This window comes from Chlorocebus sabaeus, chromosome 26, assembly GCF_047675955.1.
Source record: "Chlorocebus sabaeus isolate Y175 chromosome 26, mChlSab1.0.hap1, whole genome shotgun sequence".
NCBI classification, from domain to species: Eukaryota; Metazoa; Chordata; class Mammalia; order Primates; family Cercopithecidae; genus Chlorocebus; species Chlorocebus sabaeus.
In genome coordinates, this window is record NC_132929.1 from 25,999,055 (window position 1) to 26,024,577 (window position 25,523).

General features: G+C 42.9%; 2 protein-coding genes, 1 long non-coding RNA gene and 1 other non-coding gene across 11 annotated transcripts in view; 1 reads left to right on the top strand and 3 right to left on the bottom strand.

The window, feature by feature from the left end:
• GABPB1 (GA binding protein transcription factor subunit beta 1) overlaps positions 1-8,738 on the bottom strand; it is a 71,180-nt gene extending 62,442 nt beyond the window's left edge. For 4 of the 8 annotated variants that reach the window (XM_008016636.3, XM_008016631.3, XM_038009975.2 and 1 more), the window contains exon 1: positions 8,268-8,669. The gene's annotated coding sequence lies outside the window, so the exon portion shown is untranslated. Of the gene's footprint in view, positions 1-8,206; positions 8,228-8,267 lie in introns of those variants that run through there. The other 4 variants (XM_073012170.1, XM_073012168.1, XM_038009976.2 and 1 more) reach the window with 3 other exon arrangements.
• On the bottom strand, positions 629-8,198 carry LOC140710463 (uncharacterized). Its single transcript, XM_073012171.1, has one exon. It carries the CDS (start codon positions 8,003-8,005, stop codon positions 7,655-7,657), a length of 351 nt encoding a protein of 116 aa, XP_072868272.1. The 5' UTR covers positions 8,006-8,198; the 3' UTR covers positions 629-7,654.
• Positions 674-776, bottom strand: LOC119628267 (U6 spliceosomal RNA). Its single transcript, XR_005244556.1, has one exon. It is a non-coding gene; the product is annotated as a U6 spliceosomal RNA (small nuclear RNA).
• LOC140710464 (uncharacterized) lies at positions 8,702-24,668 on the top strand. The gene is made up of 2 exons (XR_012091491.1): positions 8,702-8,829; positions 9,378-24,668. It is a non-coding gene; the product is annotated as an uncharacterized lncRNA (long non-coding RNA).
• Positions 24,669-25,523: the final 855 nt, after the last annotated feature.

Below are 25,523 nucleotides of genomic sequence, written 5' to 3' on the forward strand. Positions count from 1 at the left end.
ATGTGGAAGGAAGAGCTAACAAGCTGTCTGGAGTCTCCTTTTCTTTTCTTTTTTTTTTTTTTTTTTGAGATAGAGTCTCATTCTGTCACCCAGGCTGGAGAGCAGTGGCGCGATCTCTGCTCACTGCAACCTCCACTCCCCAGGTTCAAGCAATTCTCCTGCCTCAGCCTCCCAAGTAGCTGGGATTACAGGCGCCTACCACCGCGCCCAGCTTATTTTTGTATTTTTAGTAGAGATGGGGTTTCACCATCTTGGCCAGACTGGTCTTGTACTCCTGACCTCCTGATCTACCCACCTCAGCCTCCTAAAGTGCTGGGATTATAAGCATGAGCTACTGCATCCAGCCCGGAGTCTATTTTTTAAGAGCACTAATCCCACTTGTGAGGGCTCTACCCACCTGAGCTAATCACCTCCCAAAGGCCCCACCTCCTAATGCCATCATCTTGGAGGTTAAGATTTCAACACGAATTATGGGGAGACACAAGCATTTAGACCATAGCACTAAGGCAGAGAAACTGAGGGTCTCTATGAATGGAACAAGTAAAGGAACATAGGAAGAATAATCACATCGGCAAAGACACAGAGTTCACACGAGCCATTCAGGGCGTAAAGGAAATTTTTTAGATCATTCACTTATCACACAAATTTTTTTTATTTTTTATCATTAAAAAGAATAAACATGGAACACATCACAAATTTATGTGTCATCCTTGTGCAGGGACCATGCTAATCTTCTCTGCATCGTTCCAATTTTAGTATATTTGCTGCTGAAACAAGCACTAGACTACTAATTATTTTTTCCTCTGTTTGGATACATGGGAAGTGCTGTAGACATAAAGGATTCCAGAAGTCAGAAGGGGCTATACATCCAAAACCGTTATCATAATGAGAAGAATCGACCTAATTCCAAAGTTCAGTTCTGTAATTTTAAAACTACCTCAGTCTCTACATGCACAGAATGGGTGTGTTAAAGACAGGTATCATACCGGCATTTACCCACCTCCTTTAAAGAATCATTACTATAGGCTGGGCGCAGTGGCTTATGCCTGTAATCTCAGCACTTTGGGAGGCCAAGGCGGGCAGATCACTTGAGGTCAGAAGTTCGAGACCAGCCTAGCCAACATGGCTAAACCCCGCCTCTACTAAATATAAAAAAGTTAGCTGAGTGTGGTGGCGGGCACCTGTAACTGCAGCTATGTGGGAGAATCACTTGAACTCAGGAGGCAGAGGTTAGAGTGAGCCAAGATCACGCCACTGCACTCCAGCCTGGGTGACAGAGTGAAACTCCATCTCACAAAAAAAAAGAATCACTACTATAGTAAATCACCATAGTAAAAGTATCTTATCCCTCAAGTGTAATGAGACATAAACAAGCTAATTGGGTTATAGGAATGCCCAAGCCTCATTCAGAAAAAAAAGATTCTATATTATATAATCACAGCATTAGTGGGTTTAAAATATTCTTAAAAATAGAATCATAATCGGGACTAACAAGAGTAGTTTTTTAAAGTTTCAGTTTTTTTTTTCTTTTTTTTTTTTTTCTTGAGATAGAATCTTGCTCTGTCACCCAGGCTGCAGTACAGTGGCGCAACCTCAGCTCACTACAACCTCCACCTCCCAGCCTAAAGGGTTGCTCCCACCTCGGCCTCCCGAGTAGCTGTGACACAAGCGCACGCCACCATGTCTGGCTAATTTCTGTATTTTTAGTAGAGACGGCGTTTCACCATATTTGCCAGGCTGGTCTCGAACTCCTGACCTCAACTGATCCACCCACCTCAGCCTCCCAAGGTGCGGGAATTACAGACATGAGACACTGCGCCCAGCCATTTTTTTTTTATTTTAAACTGCGAAACTTTTAGACTGGGCACAGTGGCTCACACCTGTAATCACTGCACTTTGGGAGGCCAAGGCAGGCAGATCACAAGGTCAACAGATCGAGACCATCCTGGCCAACATGGTGAAACCACGTTTCTACCAAAAATGCAAAAATTTGCTGGGCGTGGCGGCGCACGCCTGTAGTCCCAGCTACTCGGGAGGCTGAGGCAGAAGAATCACTTGAACCCAGGAGGTGGAGACTGCAGTGAGCTAAGATCGTGCCACTGCACTCCAGCCTGCTGACAGAGACTCCATCTCAAAAAAAAAAAAAAAAAAAAAATTTTTTTTAAAAATCATAGTATCAGTGTGCTCAGTATTTTTTTAATCAAAGGAGATGGAGGTGGACATTTTCCATTATTTCATTTTAATTGACTTTAATTTACCATGCACTATAAAACTATATAATGCCATGAAAAGATGTTTTAATATTATAAAATAGGACTCAAAATTAATATTTTATAGGTTCCTTATCTGCAATTCCAAAAATCCAAAAAACTTCTGAAACCCAAAATAACTCATCTTGTGGTAAACCTTACCCAAACTGATATGAAGCTATTTACAGTCTTTATCCTATTTAGTGCAAACATTCATACATTTTGCTGCAGAAACAGTAACATTTTTGAAGGGGGATACTGCACTGGACTCTATTGGAAGGCTATACATTACTACCTTAACCTTATCAAAAAAAAATCCTAATTCCATAACCTATTAGACCCTAAGTGTCTGAATGGTGGACTGTGATCCTATAATTGCTAACATTTATTGAGCTATTAACTATGTGTCAGATACTGTTCACTTTATATGAAATAACTCATTTACTCTTTCCAATCATCATGAGCTAAGTATTATAATAATCCCCATTTTACAAAGAAGGAAACTGAGACATGGAGAGATTAAGTAAACTGCCTAAAATCACACAGCTAGAGTGTGACTAACTGGGATGACACTGGGATGAATATTTAAAATACTACACATAAGAGTAACAAAACACAAGAAAATGAGATAACTGATTATGCTAGGTGCTAGGAGTCAGTGTATGTTTCTCTACTCAATTGATATTACTTCCAGAATAAGGAATCAAACAAAAAATTACAAAACACTACATGCATTTACAAATTCTCATTTATGTACAATTTCTACAAACTTGCTTAAAATGCAGAGTATAAAACCCAAATTTCTCAGCTTATGTAACATATTTATTTTTTATTGAAAAATAACATCTTAATATCTTAATTACAACATATGATAGATAATTTATAGTCATTGTAGAAGTTAGAAAATTTGGATAAGCAAAAAAAAAAATAATCACCTATAAAACTACACTCAGAAATAACCATTTAACAATTTGGCACATATCCTTCCAAACATCAATATATTTTGGGTTTCTTTACCAAATGGAATCATGTTTTTAAATCTTACTTTTTCTCACTTACATATACCAAGACATCCTTTCATGTATTTATATTATTCTATCATTTTCATGGCTGAGAAGGCAGTACCCCACTGTATGGATGGACCCTAACAATCACTGTGAAACATTTAGGTTTACAATTTTACCATATAATGATCAATAGTACTGGCTCTAGAGTCACAGTGGTTGGATTCAAGTCCTGGCCCTAAAACTTAAGTAACTCAGGTACCTTGAGCAAGCAACTTCATTTCTCTACGCTTGTTTTCTCTTCTGAAAAACAGAAATAGTACTACCCACTCCATATGATTACCGTGGGGGTCAAAGGTATTAACACACAGCTTGTATAATCAACAACACCGCAATTGGTATGCTCACAGCTAAATATTCACACACATCTTTACTACACCAAAAAAAAAAATTCTTTAAAGGGAATTTCCATGTCAGAAAGTATGCCCATTTTTAAGGCTTCTGAATCTGCCAAATTACAGTGTGGTTTACAGTCCTTCATTAAATAGCCTTCTCACTTAATACTCATTTCTCTTTATCAAAAAAGGCAAAAACTATTATCCAGTTACCCAGCTTGTTTCACTCAATTAGTTTTTTGTTCTTCCACCTATAAACCTCGGCATATTTAATAAAACCTCAAAGTTTATAGGTAACTTAAGACACCTAGCCCAAATTCTCCTTCAGCACAATTCCTCTACTCTAGAATCCTCAATCTGTCAGGGAAAAGGAACAGCCTACCACCCAAAACAACTCATTCTGTTTTCACAGTTTTGAGGATATTTCTCTTGAAATAGAGCGGAAATCTGTTTCTTTTAAACTTCTACCCACTGACCCTAGTTCCTTCTGGTCAAATCTGATCCTTCTGTGTGACAGAACTCCAAATCCTTAAAGGTGGCTGTTACTTCTTAAAAGAAGCTCCTCTTCTTTAGGTCAAATATCCCATTTTTTCAACTTTTTCTCATTTCCATTTCTCTCATGATCAAGGTCCTCGTTTATGCTCTACAGATCAGTGATTTTGACACTTTAGTGTCTACCACCTTGGAAATGAGAAAAATAAAGGTCCGTTCCTACCCTACATAAGTTTGGGCCTCTGTGTGGTTTCTTATTAGCTCTCCAGATTATTCTGATAAAGTCTGAGAATGAATACAAGGTCTCACTTATGATAGTATGCTACCCAAAAAGCCGACTCAATACCCCACGTATAATATAACTAGTACAAACTAAAGTGGGGCTAACACCTTGCTCTTTCAATAAGCTGTTCTACCATCTTCAGAATTACTCTCCAACAGGTTTGGTGGCTGACGCCTGTAATCCCAACACGTGGGAGGCCAAGGTAGGAGGATCACTTGAGTCCAGAAGTTTGAGACCAGCTTGGGCAACATAGTGAGACCTCGTCTCTACAAAAAAATTTTAAAATTAGCCAGACACGTTGGCAGGTACCTGTAGTCCCAGCTACTCAGGAGGATGAGGCAGAGGCAGCATCGCTTGAGCCTGAAAGGTGGAACTTGCAGTGAAGTATAACCGCACTACTGCACTAAGCCTGGGTAACAGGGAAAGCAAGACCCTGTCAAAGAAAGAAAAGGTGCAGAGGGGAACACAGAGAGGGAAGAAGGGAGAGAGGTAGGAAAGGAAGGAGAGAGGGAAGGAGAGAGTGAGGGAGGGAGGGAGGGAGGGAGGGAGACAGACAGAGAGACAGAGGAAGGTGCACTAACCCACCAACCACTGAACTGACAGCGGATTGCACCAAAGCATCTTCTCTGTATAGAGCACTGTGATGTCAACACTGAGAAAAAACACAGGCCCTAATACTGACCTCATCTAGTGCTAGATTTACCTTCTAGAAAGCATGACGGAACAAACATCTTCAGAAAACTATAATACTAATTATAGCTATACCAAAGTAGGCACATCAGGCTATAGAAACATTGTGATTACTAGCTGGAAATCATACTAGTTGTGGGGGAGGAGAGGGGAGGGGAAGGATGACACTAAGGAAACTAAGTTGCTCTGAACTTCGAGATTTTGTGTGGGTTTGTTTTTTAACGTTTGCAAAGTCAGAAGAGATGAAGGCCATCAGAGAGTTCATCTGAACTCAGGCTACCTGCAAACAGAGACTGGGTAACCGCCTCATGCACCCTCAAAAATAAATTCATGATGCAAAACTTCATGTAATTTCTGAATTCCTCATGACACGTGAACTTTACCTGTTACTATTTCTAACAAGGTAATGAAGGGCAAAAGAAAAACAAAACAAAACATCCATGGTACAGGAGATGTGGTCCATTATAATGACACAATGTTAGAGGAAAAAACAAACTAAAACCAAGCATACTTTTTTTTTTTTTGAGACGGAGAGGAGTTTCGCTCTTGTTGCCCAAGCTGGAATGCAATGGCGCTATCTCGGCTCATTGCAACCTCCATCTCTCTGGTTCAAGCGATCCTCCTGCCTCAGCCTCCCAAGTAGCTAGGATTACAGGCGCGCGCCACCGCACCCGGCTAATTTTTGGTACTTTTAGTAGAAATGGGGCTTCACCGTGTTAGCCAGGCTGGTCTCAAACTCTTGACCTCAGGTGATGGGCCCGCCTCCGCCTCCCCAAGTGCTGGGATTGCAGGCGTGAGCCACTGTGCCTGGCCAAACCAAGTAAACTTAACCAAGATCCAATCTATTTTCATTTAAACAGCAAACATTAAAAATACACCTGGTATTTTCTAACAATTACACCAAGAATGACCAGATGCTTCCTGTTGATGGAACAGTAGAGAACTACAGACTGACAGATTCAGACTAGAGTTCACAGAAACAACTGGAAACAAACTTAGCTTCCTTTCAAAACCATTAAAGTATGGCCTTAAATTTTTACGCATTAATCAATTAGGTATAATTGTCTCCCAACCTAGAAAACCCAGAATGATTCAAAGAGACAAAGAACTCTAAGGATACGTATCTGCGAACTATTCGTTTCACCAAAGGATTCACTGCAGAACTAGTTTTCCGTAGAATCTGCACCTCCTATAGTTTTCAGCATGTTTCATCTTTAAAATAACATTTACACACAAGTGTTAATAGCATACGTAATGTGGAATTCACGTGTTACTTGTGTAAATCATTGTACGTACTAGAATTAAATTTTTTAATCACTTAAGAATATTTTCAAATGTTCCTGAGTCTCCAAGATCATAGGAAGATTATGCAGTCATTATCTGTGATTTTGTTTAGGTACCTAAATTCCAACTTTTAAAAAAAGCTGGAGCCCAGTAAAAAAAAGTATGGGAATCAATCTTATTCGTCTTGTTAAAATGTGTCTTGCATAACATCCTGATTTGACTTGTATGGTGAAAGCACGGTAAGAATGACACATTTCTGTTTTTTGGTTTAAAAAAAAAAAAAAAAAAGTATGAGTGTACAGTGGAGTGTTCCAGAGGTTACATGGTGTGCTAACCACAACAGTGACGTAGATTTGAGAATCTTCTATTAAGCCAGGCATTAAAAAGATTTGCAAAAATGCAAGATGTTACTCTTAACAAATCATCTATGTTAACATGTAATGGATGTATTTTTTGTTTTTGGAAAAAAAAAAAACCCAGGAGAAAAAAAATAAAGCCATCTTTAGTTTCCTCAAAGTCTGACCCTGAAAATGGAAGTATCAAAGCTGATGGTTTATACGTCAGTGAGAAAAAAATTTAAACCAAGCTGGGTGGGTCTTTACATGAGATAAACTACAAGAATGTCTGGCCACTAACTTCTGCATAATAAATGAGAGTGGATCTTTTCATTCTGGGATGGCAATATACTTTACAAGGACCATCTACAGCCTACATCAAACCTTTTTCTAGATAAAAAACGTACTTCAGTAACTTGCCTGAATTGAAAGAGCAAAACAGTCCGGAGAGAAAACTTAAAATGTTTCCACATTATCAAGCCCCCTTCAGAAGTACTGTGGTCTCGGCCCCTCCTTGGAACAGATGTCCGCTCGCCACAGTCCAATCAGGTTTAAAGCAAGAGTATTTGTACTGAAAACAAGCTTCAAGTGGGAAGACACACACAAAGCAGGCCTGTATCATTCCTTTGGTTTCAGTTTTCACGATGCACCCTCGAGGCTAGGCACGCTGATTCAACACACTTGGAGAGCTTCACCGAAACACACTAAATACACACCGATGAACTGTGCCCTGGCAGAGATGACCTGGCAAAATTCTCAACTTTTTCCCTGAGGCCGTGCACCCGCGGGTCTCGGCGGCGAAGTCTTTCGGGCAGAAGTCCCAAGCCTTCAAAACGGCAGGCTTCTCCCCCTCAGGACTCCAGTCCCCGCGGCCAAGGCTGTCGCTGCGGGGGCCCCGCGCGGGACTGGCCAGGCTCTCCCGTTAACCCTGTCTGGGCCGGCCGATCCCGCCGCGGCCCGGACGCCTCTCGGCCCCGCAGCACAGGGCGCCCAGGACCCGCCGCCCCCGCCGCCCGTTCCCCTCTCCGGAGAGCCCGGCGGGGCCGTCAAGCTGCCCAGACAAAGGGTACCGCAGCGCCAGAGGCCGGGCCCGGCCGCGCCTGCCTTCCTCCTTCTCCCGCCCACTGCCAACCTCCAGTCGCCCGCAGAACCTCCGCTGCCTCGGCGCGACCCCATCGCCACCCCGGGGCTGCCGCTCGGGACCGGCCCGCCGGGTAGCCGCGAGGAGGCCGCCGCACGCCAGGGCCGAGGAGGGGGCGGCGGCCGCCACCATGTCTGCCCGCCCCTCCCAGAAGCGGGGTGCCCAGCGGACAAAGCGCAGCGGCGGCGCAGGCGGAGCGGGCGCCCAGGCCGACCCCGCCGACCCCCGCGGAATAAGCGGGGCCAGGAGCCCCGGAAACCCGGCGCCTTAATGCAATAAACAGGAAATCGCGGGGATGATCTGGGTTCCGGGGGAAGTGGAATTATTTTTTACCAGCGAAGAGATCAACTTCCACATCCGGTGGTAACAGGGCCCTACACAGACCCGCACTGACCTGGAAAAGCTTCGGGAGCGGCGACGGGAAGGCAGCAGGAGGTGGTGCGGGGACCCGAGGCGCCTCGTACCCGGCCGGGCTGACGCGGCCCCGCTACACACAAAGCGCTTCAGCAGCACAGGGCGCTATTTTCCGAAAATGCCGCGTCTGGTCGGCGCCCAAAATCCCCACCGAAAAGTCCCCCGTGCTGCGCGCGGAGGGACACATGGTGTGCGAGTGAGTCAAGCTCCCAGCATCCCTCCTGGACCCGGCCCTCGTCAGCTGCTCGCCCGAGGATTTTCCGCCTCTGCACTCATCGGCAGATCCCGCTCCTACCCACTCCCTGACTCTGTTCCCACCGGGAGAGAGGGGAAAGAGAGTCTCATTTTTTAACGAAAGGGATGAAAATATGCCATTTCTAGCGCTTCAGCCACACAAAGAAAGCGGCGGAATGATCCGCTCTCGGCGACCGCAAGTCCCGGCCCACCCGGCGCCTGCGCGGCAGCGGGGGTGGGAGCTGCGGCCGGCCATGTGCGCGGCGGAGAGGCTGGGTGGCCGCGGAGCCTTCCCGCCTGTTTTTGCGGTGGGTAGTAGTTTGGAAACTAGTGTTCTATGCTAACCTTCGTGTCTCTGTGACATGACCGTTTAAAGACGGAGAGTGCGGAGTCTTTGGACTTTAAGCTTGCCAACTGAGCGGCCTAGCAGAATCCTGGGAGACGGAAGGACAGCCAGGAGGCTAGGATTTACCTTTTAAGTGTCCCTAGATTCAACTAGTCAGACTGGGACGGGAGACGCTGTGAAGGTACCAGGGAAGGAACGAGTGAGGTTCCTTTTCCACTTTTGCATAAACTCAGCGGTCAGATTCATGACGAAGATGTACATATTTCTGTAGATTTTTTTCCCGAGCATTCTAATGATGCCTCATATTTCGTAGATCCTAGTAACTGCTTGGATTACTGCCACCTCAGAGGTAGAGATCTGTTTTTCCGTGGCTGGGATGTCAAAACTTGTTGTATTTTATTAAGTGGCAAAAGTTTGGAGATTTACAAGGTTAAAAAAAAAAAAAGCCTTATGAACTTAATCTAGATGTGATTTGCTAAGGAACTTAACATATTGATATGTTTTTCGCAGGGGAGTCAGGGCATGGCTTTCCCAACCTAGTAACTGCAACTTCTAGCATCCTACATCTAGGACTTGGGAGTATGTGAGACAGCGCCAAGAATTTAATCCAGGAGAACTGACAACCTTAAATGAAATCCATATTGCCCACTGATTTTGTGCAGCCTCAGATAAGTAATTTTTCTCCACTTAGCCTTTTGTAACAATTGGTGTAATAAAGGTTTGTAGTCTTTGCGTAATTTATTAAAGCATTGTGGCTAAAACAGAAAAAAAGCATAGGAACCATAGTCTATGTTTTCTTTTGATTTAATATTTTCATTGCTTCAGTTAATAGAAATTTGTCAAAATGCTGATGTTTTTCTGTAGCATTACTTGAATGAGCATTGTTTGAGTGAACATTCAGCTAATTATTGTTAGAAAATCGTTGCCCCCAGAATGAGCATTGTTTGAACATTCAGCTAATTATTGTTAGAAAATCGTTTCCCCCATTAATCTTACGCGGTAGAATGTAGACAAGTAAGTAGGCATCATCAGTATGATGAGAGTGAAACTACTTAATACTGTGGAATCAAATAAAGGAGGAACCCCTTACTAAACCAAGAGGGAGGAATAAAATGGAATGGGACTAGAGAAGCAATTGGCTTTAATAAGGGTATTGTGGAAGACCTAGATAAGAAGCAGTAAGTACCGATGTTTGGAGGCAAACACTGGAGAGATTTTTGGGTAAAGAAGACAGTGCTGGAGGTCTGCTTGTGAAGGCCTTGAATGCTATGTGCAGAAGTCAGCTTCTGAGAGCCAGCAGGAAGATATTGAAAGATTTTAAGTAGAAGAATCAGGATTGAATTCATTTTAGACAGATCACTGTTACACAAAAATTTGAGGCAAGGAAAAGAGTTTGGAGTAAACAGTAGACTGTGAGCCAACAATGACTTGGACTGAGTTGGTGACAAGTAGTTGTGAAGAAGATGAAGTGGTTATTGGGAGATTTCGTTAACTGAAAATGACTGAGGAAAATAGATGTCAGAGGTGACTGCCAAATGAGTTGGAGCAGCTACGAGGACAGTAATATCTTCACTGAGATTAGAAACAAAATAAGAGAATATATGTTAGGGAAGAAAGAAGTCTCTGTTTTGACCATGTAAAATTTGAAGTGCCTGTGAGCCAACCAGACAGATACGTGTAGTCAGCAATTAGATACTCATTCAACACTGTTGGAAGAATACCTACTCTGTGCCGGGTACAGAGTAGGTGTTCACCTACACTGAAATAAAGCAGCAGCAAAACAGACGGTTCCTACTCCTGTTTTTAGAGGGAAACAGCGTATAAACAAGTTTTTAAAATGAGAAAATACCCCGTAAGTTTGTGAAGAAGGCCGGGTGCAGTGGCTCACGCCGGTAATCCCAGCACTTTGGGAGGCTGAAGTGGGTGGATCTCCTGAGCTCAGGAGTGAGAGAGCAGCCTGGCCGACCTGGCGAAACCCCATCACTACTAAAAATACAAAAATTAGCTGGGCACAATGGCACGCTCGTGTAATCCCAGGTACTCCGGAGGCTGAGGCAGGAGAATAGCTTGAACCCAGGACATGGAGGCTGCAGTGAGCCGCGCGGTCTCCCCACTGCATTCCAGCCTGGGCGATGGAACGAGACTCCGTCTCAAAAAGGAAAAAAAAAAAAGTTTGTGAAGAGAATTAAAGGCTGATTGGATGAAGTGTTAGTCTGGGGAAAAGAGAGCAGACTTTTGGTGGTTGGTTGATCAGAGATGGCCTCACTGAGAAGGTATTAGAAAGGACTTAAGAACAGAGTGTGAAACCAAAATAGCGGGGCAAAGGCCCTAAGGTGAGAAGTTTGTTGTGTTTAGGGAACAGCAAGGTCAGTGTAGCTGAAGTCTACTGACCAAAAGAAGGAATGATAGGAGGTGAAGTCTTCAGCCTCGATAAGAAGGTGACGTGCACTGGAAGCCATTGAAGGATTTAGGAAACGGAGTATCACGGACTAGGATAGTAGCAGTAGAGATGAGGAAAGTGGATGGATCCAAAAAGCTGACCTATCTTGCTCACCAATTAAATGAAGAAAAGGAGGAATCAATAGTGATGCCTAGGTTTGGGACATGTTGTCTAGGTGGAATTAATTTTAATTACACCTTTTATTTAACCCAGTATATCCAAATATTATTTCACATGTGATCAATATAAAAAATCACTAAACATTAAAAATATTTTACATTTTTCTCATAACTAAGCATTTGAAATCTGGTGTGTATTTTATACTTACAGCCTATCTCAGTACTTGATTTCGTAAAATTTCCAGCTGAAAAAATAGATTCACATATCCAAGTTGTTCCAAGCATACTTAAAAGTTGTACGGTAATCGAATCGTGTATATTTTTAAATTTTATTTTAAATTAAAGTTAGGATTATGAATTCGGTTCCTAAATTAGCCTCATTTCACTTCCTGCATTTCAAGTGGGATAAGTTGTTACCATATTGGACAGTGCAGTCTAGGGAAATAGAGAATAGTGGAAAGTCAGACTTTAAAAGTTTAGAACCATCTCTGGAAGGCCTTGGATGTCAGATTAAAGGACTGAGATTTTACCCTTGAGTCAGGCAGAACAATAGATGGTTTTTGAACTAAGGAGTGACACAACATTGTGCTTATGACTAGAAAGAGGCCACTAGGTGTCCAGCCATGAGTCAGGACACCCTTCAGTTGCTTTGACTTCAGCCCTGTGGATTCAAAGTCTGATTTTTGTCAGCACTCTAGAGCAGTTCCACCAAGAGTGTGGTCCACAGAGCAGTGCCAGTCTGTAAGCCCTTTGTTACACATCCATGACAAGTCACTTACAGAAAGTAAATGTAGAAACTTATAGCAATTTAACAGACTAATTTTATTTCTGTGGGTCTAATAAAAATTTGAGGGACTGTACTTTGCATATATCTTTATTCCCTTTTTGTTTGTTTGTTTGTTTTTTGTGTTTGAGATGAAGTCTTGCTCTGTCGCCAGTCTGGAGTGCAGTGGTGCAATCTCAGCTCACTGCAACCTCCGCCTCCCAGGTTCAAGCAATTCTGCCTCAGCCTCCCGAATAGCTGGGATTACAAGTATGCACCACCACACCCAGCTAATTTTTGTATTTTCAGTGGAGACGGGGTTTCACCATGTTGGCCAGGATGGTCTTGATCTCCTGACCTTGTGATCCGCCCGCCTCAGCCTCCCAAAGTGCTGGGATTACAGGCATAAGCCACCGTTCCTGGCCTTTTTTTCCCTTTTTCTTTTCCTTCTTTTTTTTTGAGACAGAGTTTCACTCTTACTGCCCAGGCTAGAGTGCGATGGTGCGATCCCGGCTCACAGCAACCTCCGCCCACCCCCCACCCCACCCCCCCTGAGTTGAATTGGTACTCCTACCTCACTCTCCCAAGTAGCTGGGATTACAAGCATGTGCCACCACACCCTGCTAATTTTGTATTTTTAGCAGAGACGGGGGTTTCTCCGTGTTGGTCAGGCTGGTCTCCAACTCCCGACCTCAGGTGATCTACTTGCCTTGGCCTCCCAAAGTACTGGGATTACAGGTGTGAGCCACCGCACCTGGCCGTTTTTTTCCTTTTTCTAATAATTTTTATCATATTACATAAAAGTACCTATGGTCTCACAGATGAAGGGAGTCACAAGAACCAAACTCCCAGAAGACTTACGTAAATCTAAATGCCTTTTTTACTTTGGAGTGAAAACTGTAATAGCTGAACTACAACGGACATTGCTCATTTTCTCCCTCCATGTAGACATGGAAAGCTATATAGAAATAACCGAGTTTATAGTAGCTACCATATATTAAACGTTTCCTGTATGCCAGCCACTGTGCAAAGCCTATTCTATATATTGTCTCATTTAATCCTCACAACTCTGTAAAATAAGTTTGTTTGCCCCATTTTTCCAATGAAGAAACTGAGGCTAAAATAGGTTGAATAACTTACCTAAATTCACCAACATCAAAGATGTTAAAGACGGTTCCAATACAGGTCTCTCATTTCCTTCTTGATTAGGAATACTACTTTGAAATGAGAGGCCTGTACTGTATCTGTTAATACCAAATTCCCTGGCATAAAGACTTAGTACATTGTTTAAAGAGAATGCATGAAGTTAACTGCATTACCTTCTGGAGGGTTCATTTGTGAATTTGGGGCCAAAGTAAAGGTAGTTAGTGGTGTTCTAACAGCATCAAACAAATGAATTCATTTCTTTTTTGGGGGGGTAGGGTGGAGGGAATGAGGTCTCACCCTGTCGCCCATGCAGGCTAGAAGGCCATGAAGTGATCTCGGCTGACTGCAGTCTCAACCTGGGCTCAAGCAATCCTCCCACCTCAGCCTCCTGAGTAGCTGGGACTACAGGTGCACACCACCATGCCCAGCTCATTTTTGTATGTTTTGTAGAGACTGGGTTTTGCCACGTTACCCAGGCTGTTCTCAAACTCGTGAGCTCGAGTGATCCTTCCACCTCAGCCTCCCAAAGTGCTGGGATTACAGATGTAATCTGCCACACCTAGCCAAATGCATTCATTTCTACAATAGAAATATGTCTCTTTGCTCCTATCTTGAATTTGTAGACTGCTATAAATCAATAAAAAATAAGACAGCCAATAAAAAATGGGTAGAGGCCAGGCGCAGTGGCTCACACCTATAATCCAAGCACTTTGGGAGGCCCAGGCAGGCAGATCACCTGAGGTCAGGAGTTTGAGACCAGCCTGGCCAACATGACAAAACCCTATCTCTAATAAAAATATAAAAATTAGCCGGACATGGTGGCACGTGCCTGTAATCCCAACTACTCGGGAGGCTGAGACAGGAGAATTGTTTGAACCCAGGAGGCAGAGGTTGCAGTGAGCCAAGATCACACCACTGCACTCCAGCCTGGGTGACAGAGCAAGACTCCATATCAAAAAAAAAAAAAGGGTAGAAACTTAAACAGTCACCTCACAAAAGAGGGTATCTAAATATTAGTTCCTTAAAAAAAAATTTAAAGGCCGGGCGCGGTGGCTCAAGCCTGTAATCCCAGCACTTTGGGAGGCCGAGACGGGTGGATCACGAGGTCAGGAGATCGAGACCATCCTGGCTAACACGGTGAAACCCCGTCTCTACTAAAAAAAATACAAAAACTAGCCGGGCGAGGTGGCGGGCGCCTGTAGTCCCAGCTACTCGGGAGGCTGAGGCAGGAGAATGGCGTAAACCCGGGAGGCGGAGCTTGCAGTGAGCCGAGATTGCGCCACTGCACTCCAGCCTGGGCGACAGAGCGAGACTCCGTCTCAAAAAAAAAAAAAAAAAAAAAAAATTTAAAAAGAGGCATGTAGATGACCAAAAAACATGTAAAAGGTACTCAACTAATTTAATCATTAGAAAAATGCAAATTAAAACCTAAATGAGATTTTAATCTCACATCCAACAGAATAGCTAAAATGAAAAACCCAGAAAATGCCAAATGTGTGTTAAGAGTTGGAGTAACTAAAACTACACGGCTGCTGGAAATGTGTATTGGTATGACCACTTTGGGAAATGGGAAGTTCAACAAACAGGCAAACCAATCTAGATTTAGGGATATATGTTTAGGTAGTAAAAGTATAAAGAAAAGAAATAGCTGGCTTTGCAGGGCGTAGTGCTTGAGAGGTAATAGGTGCTTCTGGAGTGCTGTTGATGTTCTGTTCCTAAGTAGGGTGCTATGGTTTGAATTTGGTTTGCCTGACCCTACCAAGTCCCATGTTAAAATTTGATCCCCAGTGTTGGAGGTGAGGCCTGGTGGGAAGGGTTGTGGGAGTGGGTTTCTCATAAATGGCTTGGTATTCTGGAAGGAGTGAGTTCATTAAGAGACTGGCACCTCCTCTCTCCTTTCTCTCGCTATGTGATTTCTGCCTATGTCATCTCCCATCTGCCTTCCACCATGAGTGGAAGCAGCCTGAAGCCCTCACTGGGAGCAGATACTGCTGTCATGCTTCTTGTACAGCCTGCAAAACCATAAGCCAAATAAGCCTAACATTCTAAGAAACTGGTATTACATGAGTGTTCGTTCTATGATTTATTGAGAAGTAGGTTTTTTGGAGAAAAATGTACTTTCAGTACGTCTATTATATATTTCATGGTTAGTTATTTTTAAAACTCCTGAGCAATGCTGGATATACACTACCAACTATTATTTCCCTGACTGAGCCAATTTTTCTGTAAATGCAGCACAAATGTGAAAGATAAGGTAGGCCTGAATTCTGGGGAATGACAATGGTGAAGGAAAGGCGAGACAGAGGCAAAAGACACTGCAGAACTCAGGCTCAAAATCTCAATCATCCTTAACACCTTCCCTCATCCCATCATGTTGAATCAGATGTCAGTAGCAATTTTATGTGGCATTTTTTAAGCTTGCAAAAAGTTATAAACAGAAAATGGTCATTTTATCACTCCATCACAGACGAAAAACGTGAAATTAAGCTAGGAGACATGTTCAGGTGATTAGGTAGAGCATAGACTAAAAACCAGTGAACTTGTAAAAAAAAAAAAATTGCCATGATGGGGACCAAAAAAAAAAAGATTTGAGCTTGTGGCTCCTCACTCCAACTCCTGTGACTCTCACCTTACCCCCACTGCCTTCATGTTTTTTGTAGAAAGAGAAATTATATTTTATGTGGATTGAGTTTAAGATGATGCCAGAGTATCAAGGTAGAATTATTAAACAGACACAAAAGCTAAGATTTGGTACTCTGAAAAAACGTCGGAGTTGGTGATAGAAAATTAGAAATTATCCATTCCTAGAAAGATAATAATAAAGCCATGACAGTGAAGGGAAACCAGTGGGAGAGAATACTGAGAAAGGTACTGAAGGACAGAGAAGGAGAAGCGAAGGAGGAAAGGAAATCAGCATTTATTGAGCGTCTGTTAAACTGTATGCCAGCTGCTCTACATTTACTATCTCATTTATTCCTCTCCATTTCCAGGGTAGCCAATTTCAGCCTCATTTGATATTTGGTAGACTGACTTTGTAGACTCACACAGCAGTAAAAAGAACAAGCATTCAAAACCAGCTTGACTCCAGTTTATTCTATGTACTACACCATTCCTGGAGAGGCTAAGTGTGTGTTATAGAAGACCATGGGGAGAATTTAGATCGAGGAAAGATAAGCCCCGGAAAAAGACCATTGGATTTTTGTGTTTTTTTAACCAAGGGGTTCCTATAACATAGCAGCACCTGCACTCCTGTCTTTAACAGTTCTGTGAATGTGGGTAATCCAGACATACATTTGTGTTGTAAACGCCTGTCAATAAGGGGGAAAAAAAGTCAAGATAGTAAATGTGAAAATCAGTATAATGAAAACAAACCAGCTATTAAATTCTAGCTAAATACTCTTGCCAACCAAGCATTTCGAATCTCAAGGCTTGAAAGAACAGCTTTTTTTTTTTTTTTTTTTTTTTTTTTTTTTAACCTGAGACAGGGTCTTACTCTGTTGCCCAGGCTGGCATACAGTGGCATACAGTCAGCTCACTGCAGCCTCGATTTCCCGTGCTCATGTGATTCTCCCACCTCAGCCTCCTTAGCAGCTGGGACTACAAGCGCAGCCACCATGCATGACTAATTCTATGTATTTTTGGTAGAGACGGGGTTTTGCCATGTTGCCAAGGCTGGTCTGGAACTCCTGAGCTCAAGTGAGACACCCATCTTGACCTCCCAAAGTGTTGGGATTATAGACATTAGCCACCACACCTGGCCTGTAAACAGGAATAACCTTGTTGTGTAATTCAGTGCTGTTTACTGCTTTGTTCATGTACTGCCTAGAACCATCTTGATTATCACCAGTGGTATGGATCCTGCACATGGGGAAATGCTGCGATGTTATATAATTTTGTTCACTGTTTACAGTGCAGTTTTAGTCCCCTGACATTCTAAGAGAAAAGATCAAGATGGTTTTGCCAATCAAAGGTCATTAATACTTGGAATGAAAGATGAAAGATAACTTCTACTGGTGATGAACACATGCCTTTTGAAAAGCATCAGTATCTCCTTAAAATGTATAAACTACAGTAATCAATGAGGAAGACTTTTTCCTACCAGATTTATTAAACTCATTTACTATACACATAGCATTATTAAAGAAAATTTTAACATTAAAGAAAATTTTTAAACAATTCTGTACCATAAAACAATTACTGGTTCCTTCCTACCTGTTTTTAGGTTTACAGATGAATAATGTGTGGATTTTTGGCAGACACACTGCTGAAAATTTTTCACTTGGTTGGATGAGCATCTCACCCTATCTCTATTTGTCTCCCTCTTCTGAGTTCTAGAGAAGACCACCAATAAGCAAGTGAAATTATTTGGCCAAGTCACTGATATCAGAATTCCCCAGAGGCACCAACAACTTTGATTTCCAGAAATTGGTTAGGCATAGCCCCTTCATTCAACCTTATATTTTGTATCTCAGAGTTAAGGTTGCATGCATTTGGGCTACCTAGCCTGTAGACTATTTTAAGACAAGCAGGCATTTAATAATTGTTGGTTGGTTGGTTAGAACTTCTAGCCAATTTTTTTAAATTGCTTGAATAGATAAGCCATTCACTGGTTCAAAAAATTTTTTTTTAATCATCACTCCCACCCATCCAGTTACCACTACTGAAGTAACCTCTATTTTTTGTTTCTTGTATATTCTTTTTTTTTTTTTTTTTTTTTTTTGAGACATAGTCTCACTCTGTTGCCCAGGCTCACTGCAACTTCTGCCTCCCGAGTTCAAGCGATTCTCCTGCCTCAACCTCCCAAGTAGCTAGGACTACAGGTGCACACTACCACGCCCGGCTAATTTTTATATTTTTAGTAGAGACGGGGTTTCACCATGTTGGCCAGGCTGGTCTTGAACTCCTGACCTCAGGTGATCAGCCCGCCTCAGCCTCCCAAAGTGCTGAGATTACAGGCATGAGCCATCGTGCACGGCCTTTTGTATATTTTTCCACATACACATTTTTTCATGCATATCTATGTAAGAATGAATGTTCTTATTCCTCCCTTCCCCATTTTTATATAAGAAAATATTCATGCATATCTATGTAAGAATGAATGTTCTTATTCCTCCCTTCCCCATTTTTATATAAGAGAAAATACCACACAAACCCTTCTGCACATTGGACTTGAGATGGATTTTCCATCTCAGTGCAAAAAGCGACGTTTTTTTCTTAACCACTGCATATTACTTAGTTATGACCCAGTTTAGGGACATTGAGTTTCTTTTGTACTCAAACTAGTGCTTGAATGATTATCCTTGGATGTACATCTTTCCTTGTATATTTAAATATGTCTCATCTCCGTTTCCAGAGGTGGAATTGCTCTGCAAAAAGACATGTATGTATTTTTATTTTGCCCTCTATGTACCAAATGTTTTCACCCCAGCATTGCTGATGGATTAGAGTGCTACCAAGTTTTTGGATTTTTACCTACCAGCTTTTGAAGGTTATTTCAAGTCTTAATTAATCTTTTCAGGAACTGTAACAATATCATTTGGTTACAATGAGAAAAATGGGGTTCAGTTGACAGAATTTGTTCAGGATATAGAATTTTTTGGCTGCTGCTCCTGCAGCTACACACCCACAACTAGTAAAAACATGGTTGCTTAGGTTGTCAAATGACCAGCAAACCTGGAGAGGAACCAGGAATGACTATAAATAGCTCCACCCACACTTTTTTTGGGCAAATGTGCAAGCTTAGCAGAATCTAAAAGGATCCTTCAGCCTTTGAGTTGCAGAAAATTAACATGGTAAGGAGGAAGAAATCACTAATTTCGTTAAAAAGTTCCCTAATAGAGAACCGAAAATGATTTTTGACCAACCTGGGCAATAGAGCAAAATCCCATCTCTACACCATGCCGAAAAATTAGTCGGCCATGGTGGTGCTGCCTGTAGTGACGGCTATTCATCCTGAGGTGGGAGGATTGCTTGAGGCCAGGAGGTTGAGACTGCAGTGAGCCAGGATCACACCACTGCACCAGCCTGGGCTACAGAGTTAAGACTCGAGGAAAACAAAAGATTTTTAATTAATCTTGCTTCAGTGCTGAGTTGGTACAGGGAGGGAGAAACGGATATTGGGCTATGAATTCCACCTAAACTGGGGATTTTTATCAGGGTGTGAAGAAAGATTTTTAGGAATAATTATATGAGTTACTTGGAGTAAAAGTAACAGGAGGAGGAAAGGAGTGGGTCTCTGACTTGCCAAACTTTTTATTCATTTTACAAATCATGGGTTTCTAGAGCATCTTAATCTTTGACACCCAACTGCTTAGAAGTTGCATAATCTCTATGCTTCAGTTCCCCTCTATAAAACGGGGAATATGATAGAATCTACCTTGTATTTGAGAGGATCAAGTAAATATAAAGTGCTTAGAAAAGTAAGGACTCGGCCGGGCGCGGTGGCTCAAGCCTGTAATCCCAGCACTTTGGGAGGCCGAGACGGGTGGATCACGAGGTCAGCAGATCGAGACCATCCTGGCTAACACGGTGAAACCCCGTCTCTAATAAAAAATACAAAAAACTAGCCGGGTGAGGTGGCAGGCGCCTGTAGTCCGAGCTACTCGGGAGGCTGAGGCAGGGGAATGGCGTGAACCCAGGAGGCGGAGCTTGCAGTGAGCTAAGATCCGGCCACTGCACTCCAGCCTGGGCGACACAGCGAGACTGCGTTTTAAAAAAAAAAGAAAAGTAAGGACTCGAATACTAGTAATTATTATTTGACATGTTTAAGTAATCAGTACTATCTGGAAAACTGTGTTAATAGTGCCTGATCTACACAAATTTAAGTGACTACATATACCTCTTTTTTGAGTCAGAGTCTCGCTCTGTTGCCCAGGCTGGAGTATAGTGGCGCGATCTCTACTCACTGCAGCCTCCGCCTCCCGGGTTCAAGATATTCTCCAGCCTCAGCCTCCCAAGTAGCTGGGATTACAGGCGCCCCCCACCACACTTGGCTAATTTTTGTATTTTTAGTAGAGACAGGATTTCACCAAGTTGGCCAGGCTGGCCTCAAACTCCAGATTTCAAGTGATCTGCCTGCCTCAGCCTCCCAAAGTGCTAGGATTATAGGCATAAGCCACTGCACCCAGCACTCTGTGTATCTCTTTTGAAAGTCATAAGAAATATCTTTGGGAAAAACACAAGGTTATTTATTTAGAGATAGTGTCTCTCACTCTGTACCCCAGCTGGAGTACAGGGGCAGAATCACAGCTTGCTGCAGCATCAAATTCCTAGGCTCAAGCCATCCTTCCACCGGGCATGTTGGCGTGCGCCTCCTGAGTAGCTGGGACTACAGCTGTGCTCCACCACACCGGGCTAATTTTTGTCTTTTTTAGTAGAGGTGGGGTTTTGCCATGTTGGACAGGCTGGTCTGAAACACCTGACCTCTAGTGATCTGCCCACCTCAGCCTCCCAAAGGGCTGGGATTACAGGCATGAGCCACCACACTCAGCCACTTAAGGCTTTTTAAAAAAATCAGTAATTTCTAAATGGTTTTGGACTTTTCACTCCTTATAAGTGTTAAGGTATTTTGGTATCGCTTTTTTCCTTGCAAAAAAAAAAAAAAAAAAAAAAAAAAAAAAAACCAACTAGGTGATACCTATTCCTCAGTTAAAGTTAATTAAAACTATTTTGGATCCCAGCACTTTGGGAAACCAAGGCAGGCAGATCACCTGAGGTCAAGAGTTCAAGACCACCCTGGCCAACATGGTGAAACCCTGTCTCTACTAAAAATACAAAAATTAGCCGGGCATGGTAGCAGGTGCCTGTAATCCCAGCTACTCGGGATGCTGAGGCAGGGGAATTGCTTGAACCCGGGAGGCGGAGTTTGTAGTGAGCCGAGATCGTGCCATCGCACTCCAGCTTGGACAACAGAGCAAGATTCCATCTCAAAAAAAAAAAAAAAAATTGCAGTTTTTGGTTTTGAAAATATCATGATACCTGTTGAGATAACTGCTGAATATATGGGGTAATATACAGTCTAGGGCATGGTATCAAAAGAACTTGTCACTGTATATATCCGAAATGTAAAAATATGTTTTGCCATTTTCACAAATTCATTCATTTTTCATGTTTCACGAATTCATTATTAAAAATAAAAAGATCCTGCTAATTCTCTATTTCTCTTGCTTTTCTCCTTTACGACTAAGTTTTCCTCGTTATGGGTTACCTCACATTGCTGCTTACAAAGACATCTCTTTAGTCAGAAAACAGTAGCTTGGTTCAGCTCTAGCTTCATTGTTAAGGTCATAAGTAAATCTGGCAAATGGCTAGAAACATTCACATGTTTGCATGTCCTTAATGCTCTCACCTTTTCCCAGCTATTTGGATGTCTATACTTTTGCTCACTTTGTAGTGTGCCAACTTAACATATGTTATAGACTAAATGTTTATGTCCTCCAAAACTTCATATTTTGGAAGCCAGACATGGTAACTCAACACCTGTAAACCTAACACTTCGGGAGGCCTAGGTGGGAGGATTGCTTGAGTATGAGAGTTCGGGACCAGCCTGGACTAGTGAGACCCCATCTCTACAAAAAAAAAAAAAAATTTTAATTAGCCAGGCATGGTGGCACACACCTGTAGTCCCAGCTACTCAGGAGGCTTGCTTGAGCCCAGAAGTTTGAGATTGCAATGAGCCATGATTACGCCAGTCTGGGTGACAGAGCAAGACCTTGTCTCAAGAAAAAGAGAAAAAAAATTAGCCAAGCGCAGTGGCTAATGCCTGTAATCCCAGCACTAGGAGGCTGAGGTGGGTGAATCACCTAAGGTCAGGAGTTTTGAGACCAGCCTGGCCAACGTGGCACAACTCTGTCTCTACTAAAAATGCAAAAATCACCCAGACATGTTGGTGCACACTTGTAATCCCAGCTACTTGGGAGGCTGAGGCAAGAGAATCTCTTGAACCCAGTGGGTGGAGGTTGCACTGAGCCGAGATCGTGACATTGCACTCCAGCCTGGGCAACAAGAGGGTAACAGTCTCCAAAAAAAAAAAAATTTGGAGGCCAGGCACAGTGGCTCACACCTGTAATCCCAGCACTTTGGGAGGCTGAAGAGGGTGGATCACGAGACCAGCCTGGCCAACATAGTGAAACCTTGTCTCTACTAAAAATACAAAAATTAGCTAGGCATGGTGGCACACACCTGTAGTCCCAGCTACTGGGGAGGCTGAGGCAGGAAAATCGCTTTGAACCCAGGAGGTGGAGGTTGTGGTGAGCTGAGATCACGTCAACGCACTCCAGCCTAGGCAACAATGTGAGACTCCATCTCAAACAAATAAATAAAATATTTTGGAGTCCCACCCTCCAATGTGATGTATCTGGAGATGGAACCTTCAGAGGTAATATGGGTTAGATAGGTCATGAGAGTAGGGCCCTCATAATGGGATCAGTGGCCTTAAGAGAGAAGCCGGGGCAGTGGCTCACGTCTGTAATCCCAGCACTTTGGGAGGCCCAGACAGGCAGATCATGAGGTCAGGAGATCCAAGACCATCCTGGCTAACACAGTGAAACCCTGTCTCTACTAAAAATACAAAAAATTAGCCAGGTGTGGTGGTGGGCGCCTGTGGTCCCAACTACTCAGGAGGCTGAGGCAGGAGAATGGCGTGAACCTGGGAGGCAGAGCTTGCAGAGAGCCGAGATCGCACCACTGTGCTCCAGCCTGGGCGACAGAGCAAGACTCCGTCTCAAAAAAAAAAGAAAAGAAAAGAAAAGAAATCTTCCTACTCAAGAGCACAGAGGAAAGCCATATAAGAATACAGTGAGAAGGTGGCCACCTGCAAGCCAGAAAGGGAGCCCCCACCAGGAAACAAATTGGCTGGCACCTTGATCTTGGACTTCCCATGCTCCAGAACTATGAGAAATGAATTTCTATTATTTAAGCCCATGGTAGTTTTATGGCATCCCAAGCTAAGACAACGTGTCTCTAGTTTCCTACAGACTCATAAAGGTCTGTTAATAGTGTCCTGTCCTTGAGTTTAACAGCAACCAACATATTGTTTGTGAGTTCTTGCACCATTTGGAAACAGTGACCTTTAGGTGTTGCAGGTAACTATTGGGAAATCCTTCAATTTAATGTTTCCATATTTTAATTTGCGTCTTGGGAGTTGCTTGGAATTTGGGATCCTCTTCTGTCTCGAGTTGAAATCAGAGGCTGCTTGCAGGGCGAGGTGGCTCACACCTGTAATCCCAGCAGTTTGGGAGGCCCAGGCAGACGATCACCTGAGGTCGGGAGTTAGAAACCAGCCTGGCCAACATGGCGAAACCCCGTCTCTACTAAAAATACAAAAATTAGCCGGGCGTGCTGGTGCATGCCTGTAATCCTAGCTACCTGGGCGCTGAGGCAGGAGAATCACTTGAACCCTGGAGGTGGAGGTTGCAGTGAACCAAGATCGTGTCACTGCACTCCAGCCTGGGTGACAGAGCAAGACTCTGCCTCAAAAAAAAAAAAAGAAGAAATCAGAGGCTGGGGACAGTGGCTCATATCTGTAATCCCAGCACTTTGGGAGGCCAAGGCAGGTGGATCACTTGAAGCAAGGTAGGTGTTACCCCTGATTTTACAAATGAGAAAATTTAGATTCAAGATAAGTTCAAGACCAGCCTGGGCAATGTGGCAAAAGCCTATCTCTACTAAAGATACAAAAAATTAACTGGACGTGATGGTGTGTGCCTATAATCCCAGCTACTGAAGAGGCTGAGGCACAAGAGAATTGCTTGAACACAGGAGGTGGAGGTTGCAGTGAGCCAAGATCACACCACTGCACTCCAACCTGGGGCGACAGAGTCAGACTCTGTCTAAAAAAAAAAAAGAAATCAGAGATACATAAATGCAGGTGTAAACTCATACACTTAATGGGCTGTAAGTTTTGGAACTGGCTGTGATAATATAACAAAAGTAATAATGGTCCGTAAGTGGTATTAAACATGGGATTAACTGAATATGTAATGATACCAAGGAATCATTAATTTTGTTTGGCTATGATGTTTGATTATTAGAATGATGTTATGATCAAATTTTATTTTTTGGCTGGATACAGTGGCTCATACCTGTAATCCCAGCACTTTGGGAGGCCGAGGCAGATGGATCTCTTGAGGCCAGGAGTTCAAGACCAGCCTGACCAACATGGCGAAACCTCATCTCTACTAAAAATACAAAAAAATAGCCAGGCGTGGTGGTGCACGCTGGTAATCCCAGGTACTTGGGAGGCTAAGGCAGGAGGATCACTTGAACCCAGGAGGTGGAGGCTGCAGTAAGCTGAGATTGCGCCACTGCACTCCAGCTTGGTCAACAGAACAAGACTCCGTCTCAAAAAGGAGAAAGAAAGAAATTCTATTTTTAAAGTTTTTTTTTATTTGAATGAACGCCGTTTATAGCCTTTCCGTTCTGAGCATAATGATTAAATTTTAAAACAAGGCTTGGCACCCTGGCTTATGCCTGTAATCCCAGCCCTTTGTGAGGCTGAGGTGGGCGGATCACCTGAGCTCAGAAGTTCGAGTCCAGCCTGGCTAACATGGCGAAACCCCGTCTCTACTAAGAGTACACAAGCAGGGAGCGGTGGTGTGTGCCTGTAGTCCTAGCTACTTGGGAGGCTGAACCAGGAGAATTGCTTGAGCCTGGAAGGCAGAGGTTGCAGTGAGCCAAGATCGCACCATTGCACTCCAACCTGGGTGACAAAGTAAGACCCTGTGCCCCTCAAAAAAATTGTTTTTAAACAAGAATCTCTTAAGCATACTGAAATATTTAAGAGGGAATTATATTAATATCTGGGATTTGTTTCCAAATAATCTGGAATCGGGGCAGGGTGTAAATTGTTGGCAATATCAAAGAAACAAGAGGAGTTGGGATGATAATTGTAGAAGCTGCATGATGGATACATGTTCTTTATACTTCTGTATATGTTGAAATTTTTTATAAAATTATAATTGTGTACAATAATTATACTTTCATTGTCTTTATTCTGTGTGGTTATGTTACTTGCTGAAATTAATACATAAAGAGTCTTCAACTTAAATGACTTATCAAGCATAAACATTAAAATACTGGATGTTACTACACAATTGACTCCACTTATGCATTTATTCATCAACTATTAAATGCTTTCACGTAGGTTTCTCATTTAATCTCTGCAAAGTAGGTGTTACCCCTGATTTTAC